Consider the following 18231-nt stretch of genomic DNA (forward strand, 5'->3'; position numbering starts at 1 on the left):
TTCTGGTATAATATCCTTGTCCTCGTCCACTTCTCCTCTGTTTCCATAAGATACAAATGTAGTGAAGCATGTACATCCAGAAAGACTGTTCGAGGAATTATGTTGTAGTCTAAAAACTTAGATGAGCACATTATCAAAATATTTGTAAAATTATATGCTTTGCATCCAACCAGAATCTGAAATTCCTATACTCCTGTTTTTGAAAGCGGTGCTCACATGTTCCTTCGGCGTGTGAGTGGCGGATGAATTAAATCCTGCTGCATTAATTCATTAATTAATTAAATTAATTAGTTAATATGTGGTCACATTATCTTTATCCGACGTCATAGTCATGCTTTTCCTTGGAACTAATGGGCTAAGGTCCCTTATAACATAAAAAATGCCGTTTCATTCATGTTAATAATTCTTTTGTTTCCATAAACCAGCGCCTTATTTTGCTTTGTGTAACAGCTGCCTGCGCATTATTTATAAATTTCGATTGTTTTTTTTTGCTTATTTTTGGATAACTACCGCTATTCACAAGGCTTGTATCAGAAATGTTTCATTCTTCTGCAATTCTCTGACCAGAATAAAGCAATCCTGTCTTATTTATCGGAAAATCTTTACAAACGCATTTTAGAACCCACCTCACTAATATATGCTAATATTGATTTAGGTTCAGCTTCTACAACGATACAATCCAATGCAACTTTATAACATGAGCATGAATTTTGCTATTTATCACGTCGGCATCGATATTGGAACTTCTATTAAATGCAATTCAATTTGCTTATATAGCAAACGAAAAGCTTCTAGAGAATTCCGCATATCATACTTCCTGGAAAGAACACGACACATAATTCCTTGTCGCCGGTGACTAGCCCTTTATCGACTTGATGGCGCCCAGATATCATCAATAAAATAAAAGAAAAAAAACATGAATAAAATCATGCATTGTGAATTATTTTCAGAGTTGTAAAATTAGCAATAAATTTCAAAGGCCAAAATTGAAAATTCACATTTTTATTCAGAGTTGTCCAGAAGCGCAGAAGCGCTTCCCAAACAGAACTGTTCAACGTGGCCCATGGGTAGGAAGAATAAGAAGACCTACCCCTGAGCGGAAAGAGATAGATGCAAAGGATAAAGCTAAAAAATGAAAAAAAAATTATGTGTACAAAGGAAAATAAGTTACGGCATAAATATATCCCTACCTTATCAATAAGAAACTTAACATTGTGCACAGCGATATGCGATATGTTTGCCTTTACCAGAACACCAGAAGAATCTTTGAGTAAGATTTCAAAAAATATCTCTATAAATAAGAAAGTTGACATTGCGTAGTGTGCGCATGAGAAAATTAATCGTCAAGATTTTTCTTGACTCGGGTGTCCTACCGAATTCAAAAAGAACAAACTAATAATATATCGAAAACTGTAGGAGTAGTGAAGACCCCGGACGGACGGAGAAACTGGCCATATAATAACGCCTTCCAACATGAGTTGGTAAATGCCCTAAAAATACCCAAATTGATTCAATCGTTTATCAAAAAATCTTTGTATGCAGAAACGGGCAATTCCCCAAGAAAGTATTAGTTCAGATGAAGGCCCCACTCTAGATTCTAGATAATTCGTCTGATAAAGAAAATATCCTTTGATTTTTTGAATTTGGAATGTGATGATTTTCAGGGGCGGACTGGCTAACTGCGGACCAGGTGGAATTGCATAGGTTACGGGCCATTAAAGTATTAGTGTAGTAATGATGGGGGGGGGGGGGTTAGCTCTGAGGTGCACCACAAAAACATTTTAAAGTACTCCTTTCTCGAAAATAAATTACCATACAGTTTTTTTTTAAATTGCAGCTGATAATTAAAAGTAACAAAATATACAATCCACACGAGGTGCGTCGCCTATCATTGTATTTCAGCACTTTCATGCTACGACAAAAAATGATAAATTCATTGTAAAACACTTCAATTAAAACAGAATTTTTTAACAACCTAACATCAACCCCAATTAGAGAAACGTGTTAATAATTTATTAATAGTGCAAGAAACTAAATACAGCACATACTTATAAATTTCCAACGGGCCATTATGATCTACAGGCCAGGTGGCAATCGCCACCCGCCCCCCCGGGCCAGTGCCCCCTGGTTATACACTGCCTTCTTTTGAACCCCGAAATAAAAAAAATTGTCTCAGATCGACCCGGGAAAAAATTTTCTTATAGAATGTGGCCTGTACAATCCATAATTTGAAACAGTTCCAAGATTGGGCTACTAGTTCAAAAGTTACAGCCCTTTGAATTTTTTTTTTGAAATTGGTTTCTAGTCTATAACTTTTGATTGAGAAGTCTGATCGAAAAAGTACGAATTGATTTGGATTCTACGCACCCAAATTAATAAGAAAAAGTGTTTTTCCGAGAAATTTTGGTGTAGTCGATTTTTGGTAAAAAAGGAAGGTTATACACTGCCTTTTTTTGAGCCCCGAAAAAAAAATTGTCTCAGATCGACCCGAAAAAAAAATTTTCTTATAGAATGTGGCCTGTAGAATCCATAATTTCAAACAGTTCCAAGATTGGGCTACTAGTTCCAAAGTTACAGCCCTTTGAATTTTTTTTCGAAATTGGTTTCTAGTCTATAACTTTTGATTGAGAAGTCTGATCGAAAAAGTACGAATTGATTTGGGTTCTACGCACCCAAATTAATAAGAAAAAGTGTTTTCCCGAGAAATTTTGGTGTAGTCGAATTTTGGTAAAAAAGGAAGGTTATACACAGGGGCGGACTGGGTACTTAAGGGCCATTAAGCCATTAAAGTATTAGTGTAGTAATGAAGGTGCCGGGGGGGTAGCTCTGAGGTGCACCACAAAAACATTTTAAAGTACTCCTTTCTCGAAAATCAATTACCATACAGTTTTTTTTTAAATTGCAGCTGATAATTAAAAGTAACAAAATATACAATCCACACGAGGTGCGTCGCCTATCATTGTATTTCAGCACTTTCATGCTACGACAAAAAATGATAAATTCATTGTAAAACACTTCAATTAAAACAGAATTTTTTAACCTAACATCAACCCCAATTAGAGAAACGTGTTAATAATTTATGAATAGTGCAAGAAACTAAATACAGCACATACTTATAAATTTCCAACGAGCCATTATGATCTACAGGCCAGGTGGCAATCGCCACCCGCCCCCCCGTGCCAGTCCGCCCCTGATGATTTTCTCGAATCTAGTTAAATTGTCTCTAAATTCATTATGTCGGCTGTGTGAAGAAGGTAGACGGGCAATATATGGCGTTTTTAAGAAGAAAAGGAAATGGATTCTAGTTTCCCCAGGTCGATGACGTCAGCTGCATTCAACAAATTGACTACCAATTTCCTCAAAAACCAGAGCAAGTGAAAGATATCTTTCAGTTTTTCATTTTGAAATTAATTTTTCCAAGCTTGATAATTTACGTTAAAAATTCTTTTATTTTTACATTTACATTTATTCGATATTTCGTAAAAATATGCGAATTTTAGATGCATCTGGTCTAGGTTGTGTGCTTTCGTTGAAGCACAACCGCACATTTTATTTTTGTGAAATTATTATGCGAAATGCAACATACGCCACTGGAAGTCTTTTAAGGTAGCGTTCAATGTCATATCGCGGCGCGTTTAACTTACGCGCCTTGTTAAAATCAGGCTGGGCACACTAAAATTTTGCTGATTTAGGGGAAACAACTTTGTAGACGATTTGGTTAATGGAGTTTGCCTCCCATCAACTGTCTGTTTAGAACGTCGCCATTGGGTTACGTTTTATTGTATATAGTTTATTATGAGTGTATAAATCCCGTAATTGTACATGTAAACCATGGATATTTTGAATGTTAGGGATTAATAGTTGATGGACTCTTTTATAGAAGCACGGATGGGATCCAAGGCGAAGCATCCCAAACGAAAACAAATACATATACCTCAAAAATGCATCGACCAGGTAAATATGGTTAAAGTGCCGAAAACCGTCAAAAAATGATTAAAAATTACGGTAATTCTCAATTAATGTGTACATTTAATAAAATATGTTACACATTGAAAATCACCAAGTTTTCTTCAAGTGTTATTCTAAATGGTGTTGACAGTTATGTTAGTTATATGAGTTTTTGCGCTATTAATTGGGGTGCAATAAGTGTTTTGATGTGAAACTATGGTTTCGTCAGTTAAAAGAAGTCCTCAACGGTTCATAATGATTGACAAATAAACTATTTCCATAAGAATGCTAGGTTAGGTTAAGATTTGTGCGGAATAAATCGTTATCGTGATGTTTTCTTTTCGTAATACAGATTTATTAGCAAACATTATGTTGGGGTGAGAGAAACCTCGTTCGTGGAGATGGATCGGGAAGTTCCGAGTGTTCCCATCACCACGTTAGCAGGGGTGGCGAGTCTTTCGGATTGTAAGTATCGCCGTCTTAGTGTAGCCAGCCTTAGTAAACTCTGTTTCAGTGCTTCCGGAGATGCCACTACCTACCCCAGTACCTCAAACTATGAGTAACACCCTACTTTTTCATCCGAGAGTAGCGGAAGAAGCTCAAAACTTGCTCGGTTTGAGAGATGACGCTCTTATACCCCAGTTAGTGCATTCTTTAGTACAAACATCGGCAAGTCATATGTAAGTTGTTGCGAGCGCATAATATTAATACGTATATTCTATTCGTGTGTTCTATTATAGAGATGTGAAAGACCATTATGCTCGATTAGAACATGGTGTTGAACAGCAGGACGGTATGCCGGAACTATTGAAGGGAGTATTGTGTACAAACCCAGATGTATTTAATGATAATGCCAGTAAGTATGTACTGTCTTTCAGAAAAAATATTTAGTTCAAGCCTATTGTAACGACTTTGACATTGTATGATTAGGATTCGAGATCTTTTTAATATTAAAATGAACAGCAGACCACTATGCTCATTCGAAGTAATGGATCGCAGGTTTTGCTGAAAAAAAGAACCAAGGGGAAGGTTGAATTGAAGTTATTAGTCCAAGTTTTGGTTGATTATAATCATTTCGTAGATTTTATATTACTGTTAATGGGGTTAGCCGTACATTTTTGTTATTTTACTAATTCTTTTGTCTGTCTGAGGATTTTAGATCTTGGCACTAAGAGCGCTTACGAAGTGGTTTTCTTATTCATCTACTGTCGTGTACTTGGAAATAGTGATGCTTGCCAATGTCATTTAACCGTGGCAATGGAATGTCTTGAACGTGACACTGTTTGTCGCGATACACAATTATCTTATCATAATGTTCTAGACTAGAACGTATAGGTAGTCAGGGAAATAGCCGTAGCTGCTGCCCCAAATCACAGATACAAATTTGCGTTGGGGACGGAAAAATCCCGTCAACTTTGATAATAATAATAATAATAAGTGGAATATTTTTTGACAATCACCAGCAAACGATTAATGTTTATAGGCATGCACTGTTGATGGCAGCTTTACTTTTGAAGTGCGCAGTATTTGTGATTTTTTTATGTTTGCTGTACATTATTTTAGTTCTCATTAGGACCATGATTTAGGGCGAGAAACGAGCACTTTAGTGTGACAGCGACAATATAATCACTTGTTTGATTTGTTCAATAAATATAATAATAATAACAATAATAATAATAATGCATTTATTTTCACATCATGACAACTTAGACACAAAGGCTGAGAGTCTAATAAGGTGGTCAAAGCATATACCTAAGCTGTATGGTGAAAATCACAGGGGATATTGGTTCAGTTGTTGCAAATAGATGCAAGTTTTGATCTGCCACCAATTCCCTGAAGAAATAAGTTAAATACTGTTCTTCGTGCAAAACTGAACACTTTGCTTATTAAATTAAATTATGGTGTCAGATGATAGTTGGTATCCTAGAGCGATTGTAAGCGTGGTGTAAAAAAGCCCTTCCACTGTTATACTTAAATAGCGTTTAGTGTAGGCGTTTCAAAAGGGAGGTGAGTCCTGCTTAAGCATCCATACGTAAGTTTTCCATTTTAGCAACCGTCGCGGAGTCTACTATACAGTTTCTATTTCAGTTTGTCCTGTGTTTTGAAATAATGCGCGCGATTGTGATTTTCGTAAGAAAACGCCATAAAACTCCACCAGTGGAAGTGTCAAGGCAATATTGCTTCAGAATTTAAGTTTATACACCCCTTGTTATTTTACAGCGTGGTATAGCTCGTTCCCATGTTCTTTTTGCTTATCCATATTTTGGTTGGATTCAGGTATTTGACTTAGATGATTGTTGTTCTACATTTTATTTCCTTATATAGGTACACCTAAATAATTCATGAAAAGGGAAATATGACAGTCATCTATAGAATGTTGGTGTGAAGAATCTTCCTTAAGAGCATAATTTGTGGATTATCAGAGAGTAACTATTTTAGATGAAATACAAATTTATTAACAAATATCAATACAAACGAAATGCATTTACATCTATTTAGGAGTAAAGGCTTGTCAATGAAAGAAAAAAAATATATATGTCCAAGTGAGAGCATTATTGAATTTGGGATAACAAGATTAGGTTTTAAAGGTCACCAAACTTATATATTAGACTTTCATTTTGGCTTGCAAAGAGTACAGGTCTTCGATACTCAGTTGTATTGTTAGTACTATACACCGAATTGCATAGGGGAGAACAAGGGGAAAATGATATAATTTGTACAGACAACTTGCTTAAAGACTTATGCCATTACATTATCCCATTTAGCTTCAAACAATAAATGGTTCTACGATTACATGCAATATATTCCGAGATAAGGATGACTATCATGGGGATCTTAGAAACCATAGAAGATACGACGATGGTCATTTTAGAGAAAAGATGCGCAATCAAAGAGTTATTATTATTCTTCTAAGACAATCAGAAAATTCCGATTACTCCCGAAGAGAGCCAGAAAAACCTTGTTTTTATTTTTTCTGATGTTATTGGAACAGATACAAAAAAAATAAATACACTTTCTCAGTTGCACTTTTTGAGCTCTACAAGACACTGTTGAGAGATTTTCAATACGTTTCGTTTTGGACAAATCATCATCAACTTTATTTTTTTATATGGCTTGTAAAGAAGAAATACACACTGTATGGCACTATATGATTCTTTATTATTTAGGTCAGAAAAAAGGCTTGTTATTAAATTCTTAACATTTTGGTGTAGTAATAATAATATTTAATTGTGAGAAGGGCTGAAGTACAAAGAAATTGTTCAATCTGGGTATGAAATCAAGTGAATTTGGGGTAGAATCTAAGGTGGTTAGACTGTCACTTCTACCAGAATTGTAGACTGGAAACCTCGCTGGAAACCTTAATTTTCATAATGTGATTGTTTGTAACATCGTCAGGCAGAGTCTAATAAGAAAATGAGTCCTGGCGGGAACGGTTTGTCTCTTGGAGTAAAAGACTGCTTTCATTATTTAGGCAGGTAACATAACCTATCTTTATTGCAATTGTACGCAGTATTGTTAAGCGAGAGAAAGCCCGCAACATTCTATCTTGCTTGGTTCTCAATCGCCAGATCAAAGGCGCTGCTCGGAGTTGTGTAGCTGAATAATAAGTGTTCACTAAAAATGGTTCTTGGTGCACAGCTAACAATTTCAACATGTTTTGATCAAAATACACGTGGTTGCTAAACATGGGCGTTGATCCCGAATAACTCTTTATCCGGCTGTGAAGCAGTATGATTTGGAATTAGGCCAGTGGCGTGCTGTATTTCAGTGGCGTATCACACTTAGGTTTTTTAAAAATAGAACACCCATATTTTATAGAAGAATCGGAAAGTACTAGGGAATGCAATTCCGCGGCAAAATTTCGATCCCAGTATTTGCAGGATCGTTATATGTCAATCCCGCGGGATTCAGCAAAATTTTAAATGTATTCAGAAATAAGCAATTTTGTGCGGTTAATCGAATATTATAAAAATTTGAGCGGTTTTTGAATTTATTTTCCATAGACCGTAAATTGTGTCGGCGGTTTAGGGGTGAATTAAGGCACACGCTAAGGAAATTTTAGATAGACTTTTGCCAAATGTCATGATATATTCTTTTAAATTTCAAATCCCCCCCTCCCTCTAAACAAATTATTGCTCTGGATAGCCGAAACTATAAAAGTTCCACTGGCACAAAAGACACCAGCGATTCCAAGTTGTGGTGCGGTTATGCCTCCAATGGCTCCAACAGGAAGGTCGTCACTTTGAACATTATTATTTTAACCATTATATTAACCATATTTTTTTAGCGCATTTTTGCAAATTTATTTGTAAAAAGTAGCTTTTAATCTCACTTTGGCTGGCTGGCTGGCTGGCTGGTTGGCTGGCTGGCTGCAAATGTGGGCGCGTAGAAGAACTCTTGTAGAAAGGCAACGGGTGTACGTGTATCTACAAGGCCGTGAAATTTGTCAACCTTAGGGACATGGCTACATGATGTGGGGTTGGCGACATCTGGGCGTCATCCTCGAGCGTAGTATACTAACGTGAAGGTTTTTCAGTTTTTTCCTATCTTCTACTACAGTTTTGGTCCGATTCTTTTCAAATTGGTGTCGGCGGAAAGATGTTGTAAACGCGCACAACTCCTGCGTGGCGGAATTTTGTTTTTTGTCCTAGGGGCGAAATTAACGACCTTTTGCGAGGCGCGCGCGCGCGTCTTCGAGAAGTAGTCAACTTCGGGCGCCTTTTACCTTCCGTTGCGAACTCACGCGGTTTAACGTTTCGTAAATCTCGAATCGCTGTCTCTCTTTCTCGTGTCGCCAATAGAAGCGAATTGCGGGTGAACGGGACGTCGGAAGTGGCTACCGTCAAAGGGAATGTGGTAGCCCCCGACCCGATTTTAACTTTAAAAGCGAATTGCGGGTGCACGCGGAAAGTGGGAAACGGTTAGTGAATGTAGTAGCCTTCGACAAGATCTGTTATTGATGGTTGAGTCGAAAGTGGCTAATAGAATACTGATCTGCCACACAAAAATGCGCTGAAGTCCCTTCGATCTCACACGAGGACTTTGATAATTTTTTATTCTTAGCTTCCTAACTTGAGCTAGGTAGTTATTGCGTTTTGGACATGTCAAAATTTCATCAAATGTCGACATTGTAGATCTCAAGCAGCTTTTAAAGAATAACATTTTTTCCGTCTGTATGTATGTACATATGTACGTATGTATAATAAAAATGATCCCACCCTACTTTTTTGACGGAAACCCTTTTGAAGCACCAGGAATCCCAAACAAACAATATCTCGATGATGCAGGACTGTCTGTCTGTACTCTCATTTCCGGCTAAATGGCTGAACCCACTGGAACCAAATTTGGTACACATATTCTTAAGTGTCGATATTCACCTTTAGGTCGCCGGACGACTTTGGCCGGAAAGGCAACTGCCAGCCGGCCAATTTTCACTACACACGTACTGACGGTCCATGGACTGCCGGCTGACCGAACCTGAGTGTCCAGCTTTATCCATAAAAAGAAGAGCTGAAAACTTTTTGGGTAAAATTGCAAAATTTCCATATTATAGTTAAACTATTACATCGTGCGGGGGGTATGTGTTAGCCAATCCATTTTTTTTTTATTTTTTTTTATTTTATTTACGTTTATTAATCTCATACAAGAAAACAAAAGAGATAGGTACGTCGATTCAAATATTGGAAAAAGCTACAGCTATTGATACAGAAAATCAGATATACTATAATAATAGTTTTGGATTAACATGTGCTTTAATCTATGTTTGAAACTCGCTTTTGTCGGTGCATCTATTATCTCCTTGGGCAGTTTGTTATAGATCCTAATCGTCATACACTTAAAACTGGCATCAGTCAGCCTTAATCGATGTTGTGATAATAGTAATTTCGTGCCGAATCTTGTACATCTCCTGTGAATAGCTAGGTTTGTACGACATTTGTTGAGGTTCCCTCTGACATAGTTAGCGCCGCCTCATTACAGAAACGCGCTTTATTGTATAACAGTTTATTGAGTACTTCAACACTATTTTGTCTTCAACGCGTGCAAAAGTCATACGGTTAATTTTTTAAGATTCAATTGCATTGCAGTTTATTCGTCACACACCATTGGTAAACGTTACTAAGTCATTTTGCAAAGTATGGCAATCTTCCACACTATGTATAGTGTTGTATAGTTTTAAGCCATCAGTGTAAAGTAAACACGGACATGGAAAAATAGGAATAGTGTTGGTCTTAGGTTGGACCCCTGGGATACGCCACTACTTGCTACATAAGATGTGGACTGGAGAACATTTATATATTTATTTATTTATTTTTTTGTGATTCCATCGACCGAATGCCTTAGTAAAGTCAGTATAAATGAAACCTTTGATCTAAGTTCTCTGATATGAATTGCGTAAATTTAAGGAAGTTTGTGGTTGTTGAACGCTTTGCGATAAACCCATGTTAACATGAAGATATTACGTTGCGAACTATGGATAATATGTGTTCACCACTTATGGATTCGAAGATTTTGGGAAAATTGCATACAATGGAAATAATCTTTTAATTTGATATGCAATAAAATTCCAGTGATACATTCCAAAATGGACGGAAAAAAAAACTGTTTATTCACAACTCTTGGTTTTTCTCTGTAACTGTTTGATCAAATGACATAGGAAAAATTTTTCCTGGGTCTTGGTATTATGTTCCACATTGTTCTATGTAAATGCAGTGCATAGTGGCTACTATTGTAGTAAAAACTTTGACTCTGGTGAGAATTTATACAGGTGGTGTCGTATTATCTTTGATGTGACTTCAGGAGACACTGGTTTGTCGTAGTAATACACATAGCAGACAATGAGATTAACGTTTAAACACACTTATTTCATCTTCTTAGGAGAAAATGTATTAGTAACTGATTATTCAACTGATTTTGTTGTTTTGTGTAAGTTTGCTTTTAAAAAAAATGAGAAGACAATCTTAAACCTACAAATAACCTCATGTCTAACTCCACTGAATTGGGTACGTATTCTTGCGAAAAAACTATAAATCGGACCCGGGCCACCCGGGTGCAAGCTGAATATTTTAGCCACTAGACCACTAAATCTTTCAACATAGAGTAGGGGCACCTAAAATAACGCATGCCCCCGTGAATGCAGTTATTCTCTGTAAGCGCTCGTTTGTGTAACCCTGCGGGACTGGGGGGGGGGGGGGAGATGCTCTCCAAGCTGGGGTTTGTGTTGCAATATATCATATACAGTTAAATCATCTTGATAATCATAATTCAGGACATATAGAGTGCTGGTGCGGCTCGATCACCCTTTAGTGTCAAATGCAGATGACCAATACTTAGGCTAAGCACGACAACCAACGTTAACAAAGCCCACTTGAAGAGGTTAATACTGTACGTATGAGAAAATAGAATGGTAGGCGTTAAAGCGTTTCAGCACAGGTATTTTTGTACTTGCAATAAGAAAAATGACAGAGAGAGAGAGAAAGAGAGAGAGCATTTATTTCAACCACGAATGTGGTGTAACTGTCACACAATAACAACATAAATAAAAAACACAATAAAGTACAATAAATAATATATATATATCTATAAAAAAGAAATGTAAATAGGTGTATATATTAAAATTTATTATTATTTTTTTTAAAAATATGACTAGCATTTTTTGATATTCGTAAAGAAATCATCCAGTGTGTATAGCACCATTGACTGAAGAATTTTTCTAATTTGGTTTTTAAAAGGAGCCAACATTGTAATACATTTGACATGTGTCGGAAGGGCATTATAAAATCTCACCCCCATCTGTAGGTAGGACGAGTTATGCACCTTACTTTTTGATCTCATTATAGAAAAGTTATTTTTCGTTCTCGTATTATACGAGTGGTTATCACAATTTAATGAAAATAATTTTCTGTTTTTGAACACGAAACATAAACATTCAAGCACATATAATGAATAGACGGTTGCAATCTGAAAGTTTTTAAAATACGGTTTGCAGGATTCCCGTTTCTGTAGCGAAAACATTACCCTGATTGCTCTTTTTTGAACCTTAAGTATGCTAGCAATTCTATGACTAGTAGCATTTCCCTATAATGAGATACCGTATCGCACCTTACTTTCAAATATTGAATAGTAGATTTGCAAAAGGGTTTTATGGTCACATAAATTTTTACAACGGGACAATGCGAAAATCGATGAATGTAATTTTGCTCTCAGATGGTCAATGTGATCTTTCCAACTAAGTTCTGTGTCTATAATAACTCCTAAGAAGATACAGGATTGACACCTTTCTAATTGAACTGACTAGTAACGTAGTGGAGCGATATCAAAACCCATATTTTTCTTATAAAGAAGAATTTTTGTTTTTTCCAAATTGAGTAAAAGTTTATTTGCATTAAACCAATTAATAAGAGTTGATAACGCACGTTTTAAATTAATTTCTAACTCTTCTTCAACACAAGCCACACACACTAGTCTAAATATATTTCTGCATGATGTTCTCTTCTAGTGTCATCTGCATATGTGGTGATATCACATGAAGATGGATCGAAGCAGTTAAATAGGTCGGTAGGTAAATTATAAATAATATAGGACCAAGGATAGATCCTTGGGGTACTCCATACTTTAATTGGTTTTAATTCCGATGCAACTTCAATAATTTGTCCCGAGGAAGAAATTTGCTCAACTGCAACATATTGCCACCTATCACTAATAAAGGATCTCAAAAAATTTAGCGTCACGCCTCTAATGCCATATGAGTATAGCTTGTCCACTAACAAGTCATGATCAACCAGATCGAAAGCCTTCGACAAATCACAACTTATCGATGCTACGACCTTGCCATTATTATGCGCAGTGTGTATGTAGTGTAACATACTTTGTAAAGCTGTGGTAGTTGATTTATTTACTCTATAGCTATGTTGTGAACTATTAAACAATTTATGGGTTTCCAAAAAAGCAACTAATCTAACTTTTATGAGAGATTCTAGTATTTTCGATACAGAATTTAAGATCGAAATTGGTCTATAATTTTGTGGTTCTGATTTAGATTTTGATTTGTGAAGTGGGTTTATTTTTGCAATTTTACCATGGCTTGGAAAAGCCCCAGAAGAGAAAGAAGACAAGTACAGTACAAATAGTACAGTACTGTACCTGCACACCTAAGTACAATTGTCAGTGGAAAATTATAATTGTACTTTAAATAACATAACAAACAATGATATTGTTCCACACATCGTTGTACTCGTAATAAAAAAATGCTACTCAATACAGTATGTACTTTTTTTGGCTCGTAGAAAAATATGAAGTTTCTCAAAGACAGTGAAAATCTGTGGGCACCATCTTGTAGAGCTTAAAAATTTCCTATGAGAAGGTATTGTTTGTTTTTTGATATTTTTTCAAACAGGGCCAGAAAAAAAGAAAAACGAATATGGTTAGATTCATTTTTTTTGAATATCTAACCGATCGGAATTTTCAATTTTTAAATCATCTGTTTTTATTTGTGGATTTATACACGTTTTCGAATTTTCGCATCCTCTTATCACTTTTCATGTCTTCCTACCCTACCATCCATTCTCTGAATTTTATGCAATGTGGATATATAATTATCTACAGGGATGTAGCATCTGAGACCCTCCGATCATAATTCCTTTATCATAAAAGATACCGAAAAAATCTATAAGCAAATGTGTCCACACTTATATAACTGTCGCAGTATTTCTTAAATATTTCTGGTCACCAGTGGCGTGCTGTATTCCATCGACCATCCCCATATTTAGATGTACAATCTGTACGAATTATAAAAATGCTAGGGAGAATGTTACATCGACAGAAGACATATTTATACATTTATAAAACAAAAATACAGTCAAAATCAATGCACTCGATAAATACCGTCATCGCCGCGCTTTCTATCGTGTCCAAAATAACTTAAGCCTACATTACTGCTATTATTTTAATATTATACAAATACAAATTTATGGTTATTTGTTTATTTACTTAGCGGTGCAACCTCAACAACAACCTCAATGCAATCATACTGATGAAATTTCTGTTGAACCACCTCCTTCCAATTCGACTATTCCACCATCGCAGGATCATAGTGTATTGGAAAGTAATCCGTCTCCAACAGCTGTAACAGTGCCTACATCAGTGTCACAAGTTCACCGGCCATCAGTAATTACTGAACAGCAAAAGCCTGCGGTGCCAGTCGTTAACTGTCATAATATGAACATATCTCAAAAAGATAGTAATCAAAATCCAATCGGTTTGGAATCTGAAAATGTGCAATATAATTCAAACAGTAATACAATGGATTTATTAAGGCAACATCACCAACAGACGAGCGGTAAGAGTTGTTAATTGGCGGGAAAAGTAAATTATTTAAACCGTTTCCCCAGGTTCGTCCCCGCCACAAGCAACGGACGCACCCGCTTCAACAGTCGTACCTGCCACCTATCCTCTTGAAATTGATAGTACGAAAGTAGACGCGCCCGCTGAAACACATCCCGCTTCCCAGGAGCTGGATCAAAACGGCAGCCTATTAACTTCATCTACTACCTTAGTTGATACTACAGAAAGCTTGTCGACGAAGGGAGATTCAATTCCGATATTTCAACCGGTAGTAAAATTAGAACGATTGTTTGTCGAGGTACTGAATTGTGTTTGAAATTATAACCTAAAAATGCCGTTCTAGGTTGCAGACCCTAAAACAAACCATACGAAAACAGCTAGGTCGGGAAAAACTCACGATGGTAAGACGATAGAGGACGGGTCAGAATCGGAACTGGAAGAATCGCCTAAGAAAGTGAAGAAGGATCGAAAAAATAATGTTAACGAAGACGAGGATTATGCGCCTGATATTTTTTCGACGTTAGCGAGTGGTACGAAGCGAAAAAAGAATGTTTACAAGGACGACAAGCAAGAGTCGGTTGTTGTTGTTAAACCGAAACTGAGAAGAGTTGAAAAGGAATTTGTACCTGTATTAGAAAAGTTGTCATTCGAGGAATTAATGGAGAAGAATACGTATCAAAGGTTTAATAAGACTGTCGATTTGGTTGTTAAAAGTGCAGGTGATCACGATACTCCAGAGATAGGTTTGTGTGCGTTTTTTTTCTTCGAATGCGCCAAACTATTAAATTTTTAGGTGAAGACGGAATGGTGCAAGATGAATATTTATTGAGTAGAGTCGTAATGCAAGCTTTATCGACGGAAACTGCAAAGTTGAAGACGTTGGGAGCGACCGAAATGATTCCGACCGATAAATTATTGCGGGTATTAAGTATTATGGAATTAAATATACGGGGCGGTGACCGTGTGTCACCTATTTCGGATGTTAGTTTTCAAATGATTTGCAATAGTTTTGCTATTTCGTATTTTGTAGGAAGACAATGAAACGATACGACAAATATGGATGGAGACTACAATGGAACGAGTGATGGGTGCTGCCGATGCTTGCCTTGTATCTCTCTACATAATGACATCACCTAATATGCCAAAACGTATATATTTAGAAGATGTTATTGACAGGGTGGTACTCTTCATAAAGTATCAGCTTCATAATACCATTTTTCCCTCATTCGATTGTACTTACAGATTAGATAACAAAAAGAAAGGTAAACATTTATTATTTGTCGATATTTTTACATTTACCATATTTTTTGTAGATGGAAGGAGGAAAAAATCTGCACAAATATCAGAAAGAAGCATCGTAGTGTTGTACAATAAAATAACCGAAATGGTAAATTTATTAGCGGAACTTCTTAGCATACAAGTTTTAACGGATACGTCTGTTCTGCACGCATCTTCCATGGGCGTTTCCCCATTTTTTGTTGAAAACGTTAGTGAACTGCAGTTGGCATGCTTAAAACTTGTAACCACGGTAAGTACGTAGTTTTGAAGTACATCAGTACATCTTCGTAAAAACATAATTGTTTCTTCTTTTTATCAATACTTTTTTTTAATACAGATTGCTTTTGAAAACAAAAATGACGGAATAAAATTAGTTTTTAATTTAAGTTCCACATTTTGATTTCTACAGTAATTTATATCATCTCTGTAATGATATTCATGAAGGATGGTGAATGTGCAATTTGTGCTTTATTTTGTTCAATTTAGCGTTTCATGTGAACGCATTCATGGTCTTCATTGTTTTCTCCCACAAGCTGGTCTTTTCACAAATTCTTTTTATCCAATTCGATCATAGATAATTCTTCATGTAAAATATTGAGTACTCGTTCGTGCAAGATGCTATTTCACTTTGATCTTTTCAAACAATACTATAGACTAGACTTGTTCAATGAATTTTTTTATATAGGACGACTCATCAGACATAGTAAGACGAACGAACGATACGAACATACGGGATAATTATGTAGCCCCGGGGTTATCGATCGAAAAGGTAACTAATATCAATACCAACATGATGTGAGCATTCGTCAGAGAAGAAAATTGGAGTTTGTGAATTGAGGTGGGGGAGGGGGGGGTAACTATTGACATACCACAGACATGTTTGGGTTGAGTCAAAACTGTTGGGAATGACGATCTCTGGTTTTTTTGAGCTCTTAACGGCCTAATTTTGGTCTTTCTGGTCTTATGACTCTTTTTAGTTTTTTGACCGCCACAAAATGCGCTAATTATTTAACGTCGTCTTTAATCATGAACGAAACGGATTCGTTCAGCCCCACGAATTGCGCTAAAATTTCGTTCATTAAGAGCGCGCTGCCAAAGTGGTGGGGAAGCTTATTGCCTTTAGTCTAGCTAGATTGTTACCGTTTCGAAATCAGACGGATAACTATAGATGGCGCTAATGTTGTTTCAAAGTAACATGTTTTTATCTGGAAATTTCTCCGCGTCCTTCGGAAACTTTCAGAGACTTTCAGATATTTACCACAGTCACGTACATTTGTAGTCATGAATATGATATAAAGAAAACAAGAATATGCTATTTGTGTAGGACGTCACGCGGAGCTTTAAAATCAGGATTCTTATGAAATTTGTGGTTTATTGATGATTTACGAGGCAAAAATTGAATTTATAAAACCTAAACGCAAAATATGCCAAAAATATGAAGAAATCGTTCAAGACTACTTTTGAAAATGCTATAAGCAGCGCACTATAAAAAGGGGAAATGCAAGCGTTTTTCAAAATATGGTAGATACTTAAGCTAAAGTATCTAAAAATTGTGGAGTAGATTACTGACATAAAATATTGAATTATGTAGGGTACACAAGGTATAATTAATTAAATGAAAAATGCATTTGATATTCTTTTCAACAGTAGACTTTACACTGGTTTGTAATTACATCTAAAATGAACAATTTTTAAAGGAAAAATGGACGAAATAAAAATTGCTCACCAAGAAACAATTTGCTAAGCTATGTGTAGGTCTACCATAAACGTGCGAGATCCCAAAGCACAGTTATTTTTAGAACAAGTGCTACTATATTGGGTTGTTGATATCATTCTCAAGCTGCGACCTTGTGTGGGTGTTGATTGTGATGCGATTTCTTTGACTGACCTAGGTCTACCTTAAGGCAAATTAAAATGGCGTATATATTCAGATAACAGTAGAGCTGTGGGGTCTACGATTGGTATACGGTTGGGAATCGCTGATTTGAAATACTTTAGTAGAAAGAAATGTGGTGTTTGTTTTTCGGGACGCCCACAATACCGCGTGCGTGAAGGTAGCCAGTACAGCAATACAATGTCGAATCCCAGGCTCCGCTGGAATTCCTAAAGAATCAATATTACACACACATAACAAAAACCATCATTAAAACATTACAATAAATTCATATAATAGGTTTGGATATTGGATGGCCAGTCCAAATCCCACACCGAGTAGTCTTTAGTTGCTCTGGTCATTACATGTCAGCATTGTATGAAATCGCTAGGAGTTGGCCTCTCAGAAGAGCCTTTCACATAGGAAGGATACCCCAAATTGTTAACAAAACAAAAGGTCACAACGAGAACACGCCACACGCTTTTAGCGAATCCCTGCGCAAGTGAGGCCGGGCCTAGCCAGCGCCCTCATGTACGACTAAGCGGGACCCCAACTCATTCATTCAGACATCTCTAGGGCCAGTCCAACCCACTAGTCTTAAAATGCCGGGTTATAAATTACCGAACTCCAGGCTCTACCATGAGTACTGACAATAACCGATCAAAAGACAAGTCATGACATAAAATAAATAACAGAGTAACCAACGGCAAACTCGCACGCATACATAATTATAAACAAAATATACACAATTCATGTAGGCGTTGACAGTTAACATATTGCACTGGCATAAC

General features: G+C 36.4%; 1 protein-coding gene across 3 annotated transcripts in view; it reads left to right on the forward strand.

Moving 5' to 3' along the window:
- Window positions 1-3704: 3704 nt before the first annotated feature.
- LOC116166268 (nipped-B-like protein A) overlaps window positions 3705-18231 on the forward strand; it is a 41430-nt gene continuing 26903 nt past the window's right edge. For 2 of the 3 annotated variants that reach the window (XM_031481141.1, XM_031481143.1), the window contains exons 1-10: window positions 3705-3954; window positions 4301-4413; window positions 4463-4628; window positions 4689-4804; window positions 13940-14284; window positions 14337-14587; window positions 14633-15032; window positions 15083-15270; window positions 15320-15551; window positions 15603-15817. In XM_031481141.1, coding sequence (XP_031337001.1) covers window positions 4350-4413; window positions 4463-4628; window positions 4689-4804; window positions 13940-14284; window positions 14337-14587; window positions 14633-15032; window positions 15083-15270; window positions 15320-15551; window positions 15603-15817 — 1977 coding nt within the window. In that variant the 5' untranslated portion in view covers window positions 3705-3954; window positions 4301-4349. Of the gene's footprint in view, window positions 4414-4462; window positions 4629-4688; window positions 4805-13939; window positions 14285-14336; window positions 14588-14632; window positions 15033-15082; window positions 15271-15319; window positions 15552-15602; window positions 15818-18231 lie in introns of all 3 variants that reach the window. The other variant, XM_031481142.1, reaches the window with a different exon arrangement.

Source organism: Photinus pyralis, unplaced genomic scaffold (assembly GCF_008802855.1).
Source record: "Photinus pyralis isolate 1611_PpyrPB1 unplaced genomic scaffold, Ppyr1.3 Ppyr1.4_LG3a, whole genome shotgun sequence".
Taxonomy (NCBI): domain Eukaryota; kingdom Metazoa; phylum Arthropoda; class Insecta; order Coleoptera; family Lampyridae; genus Photinus; species Photinus pyralis.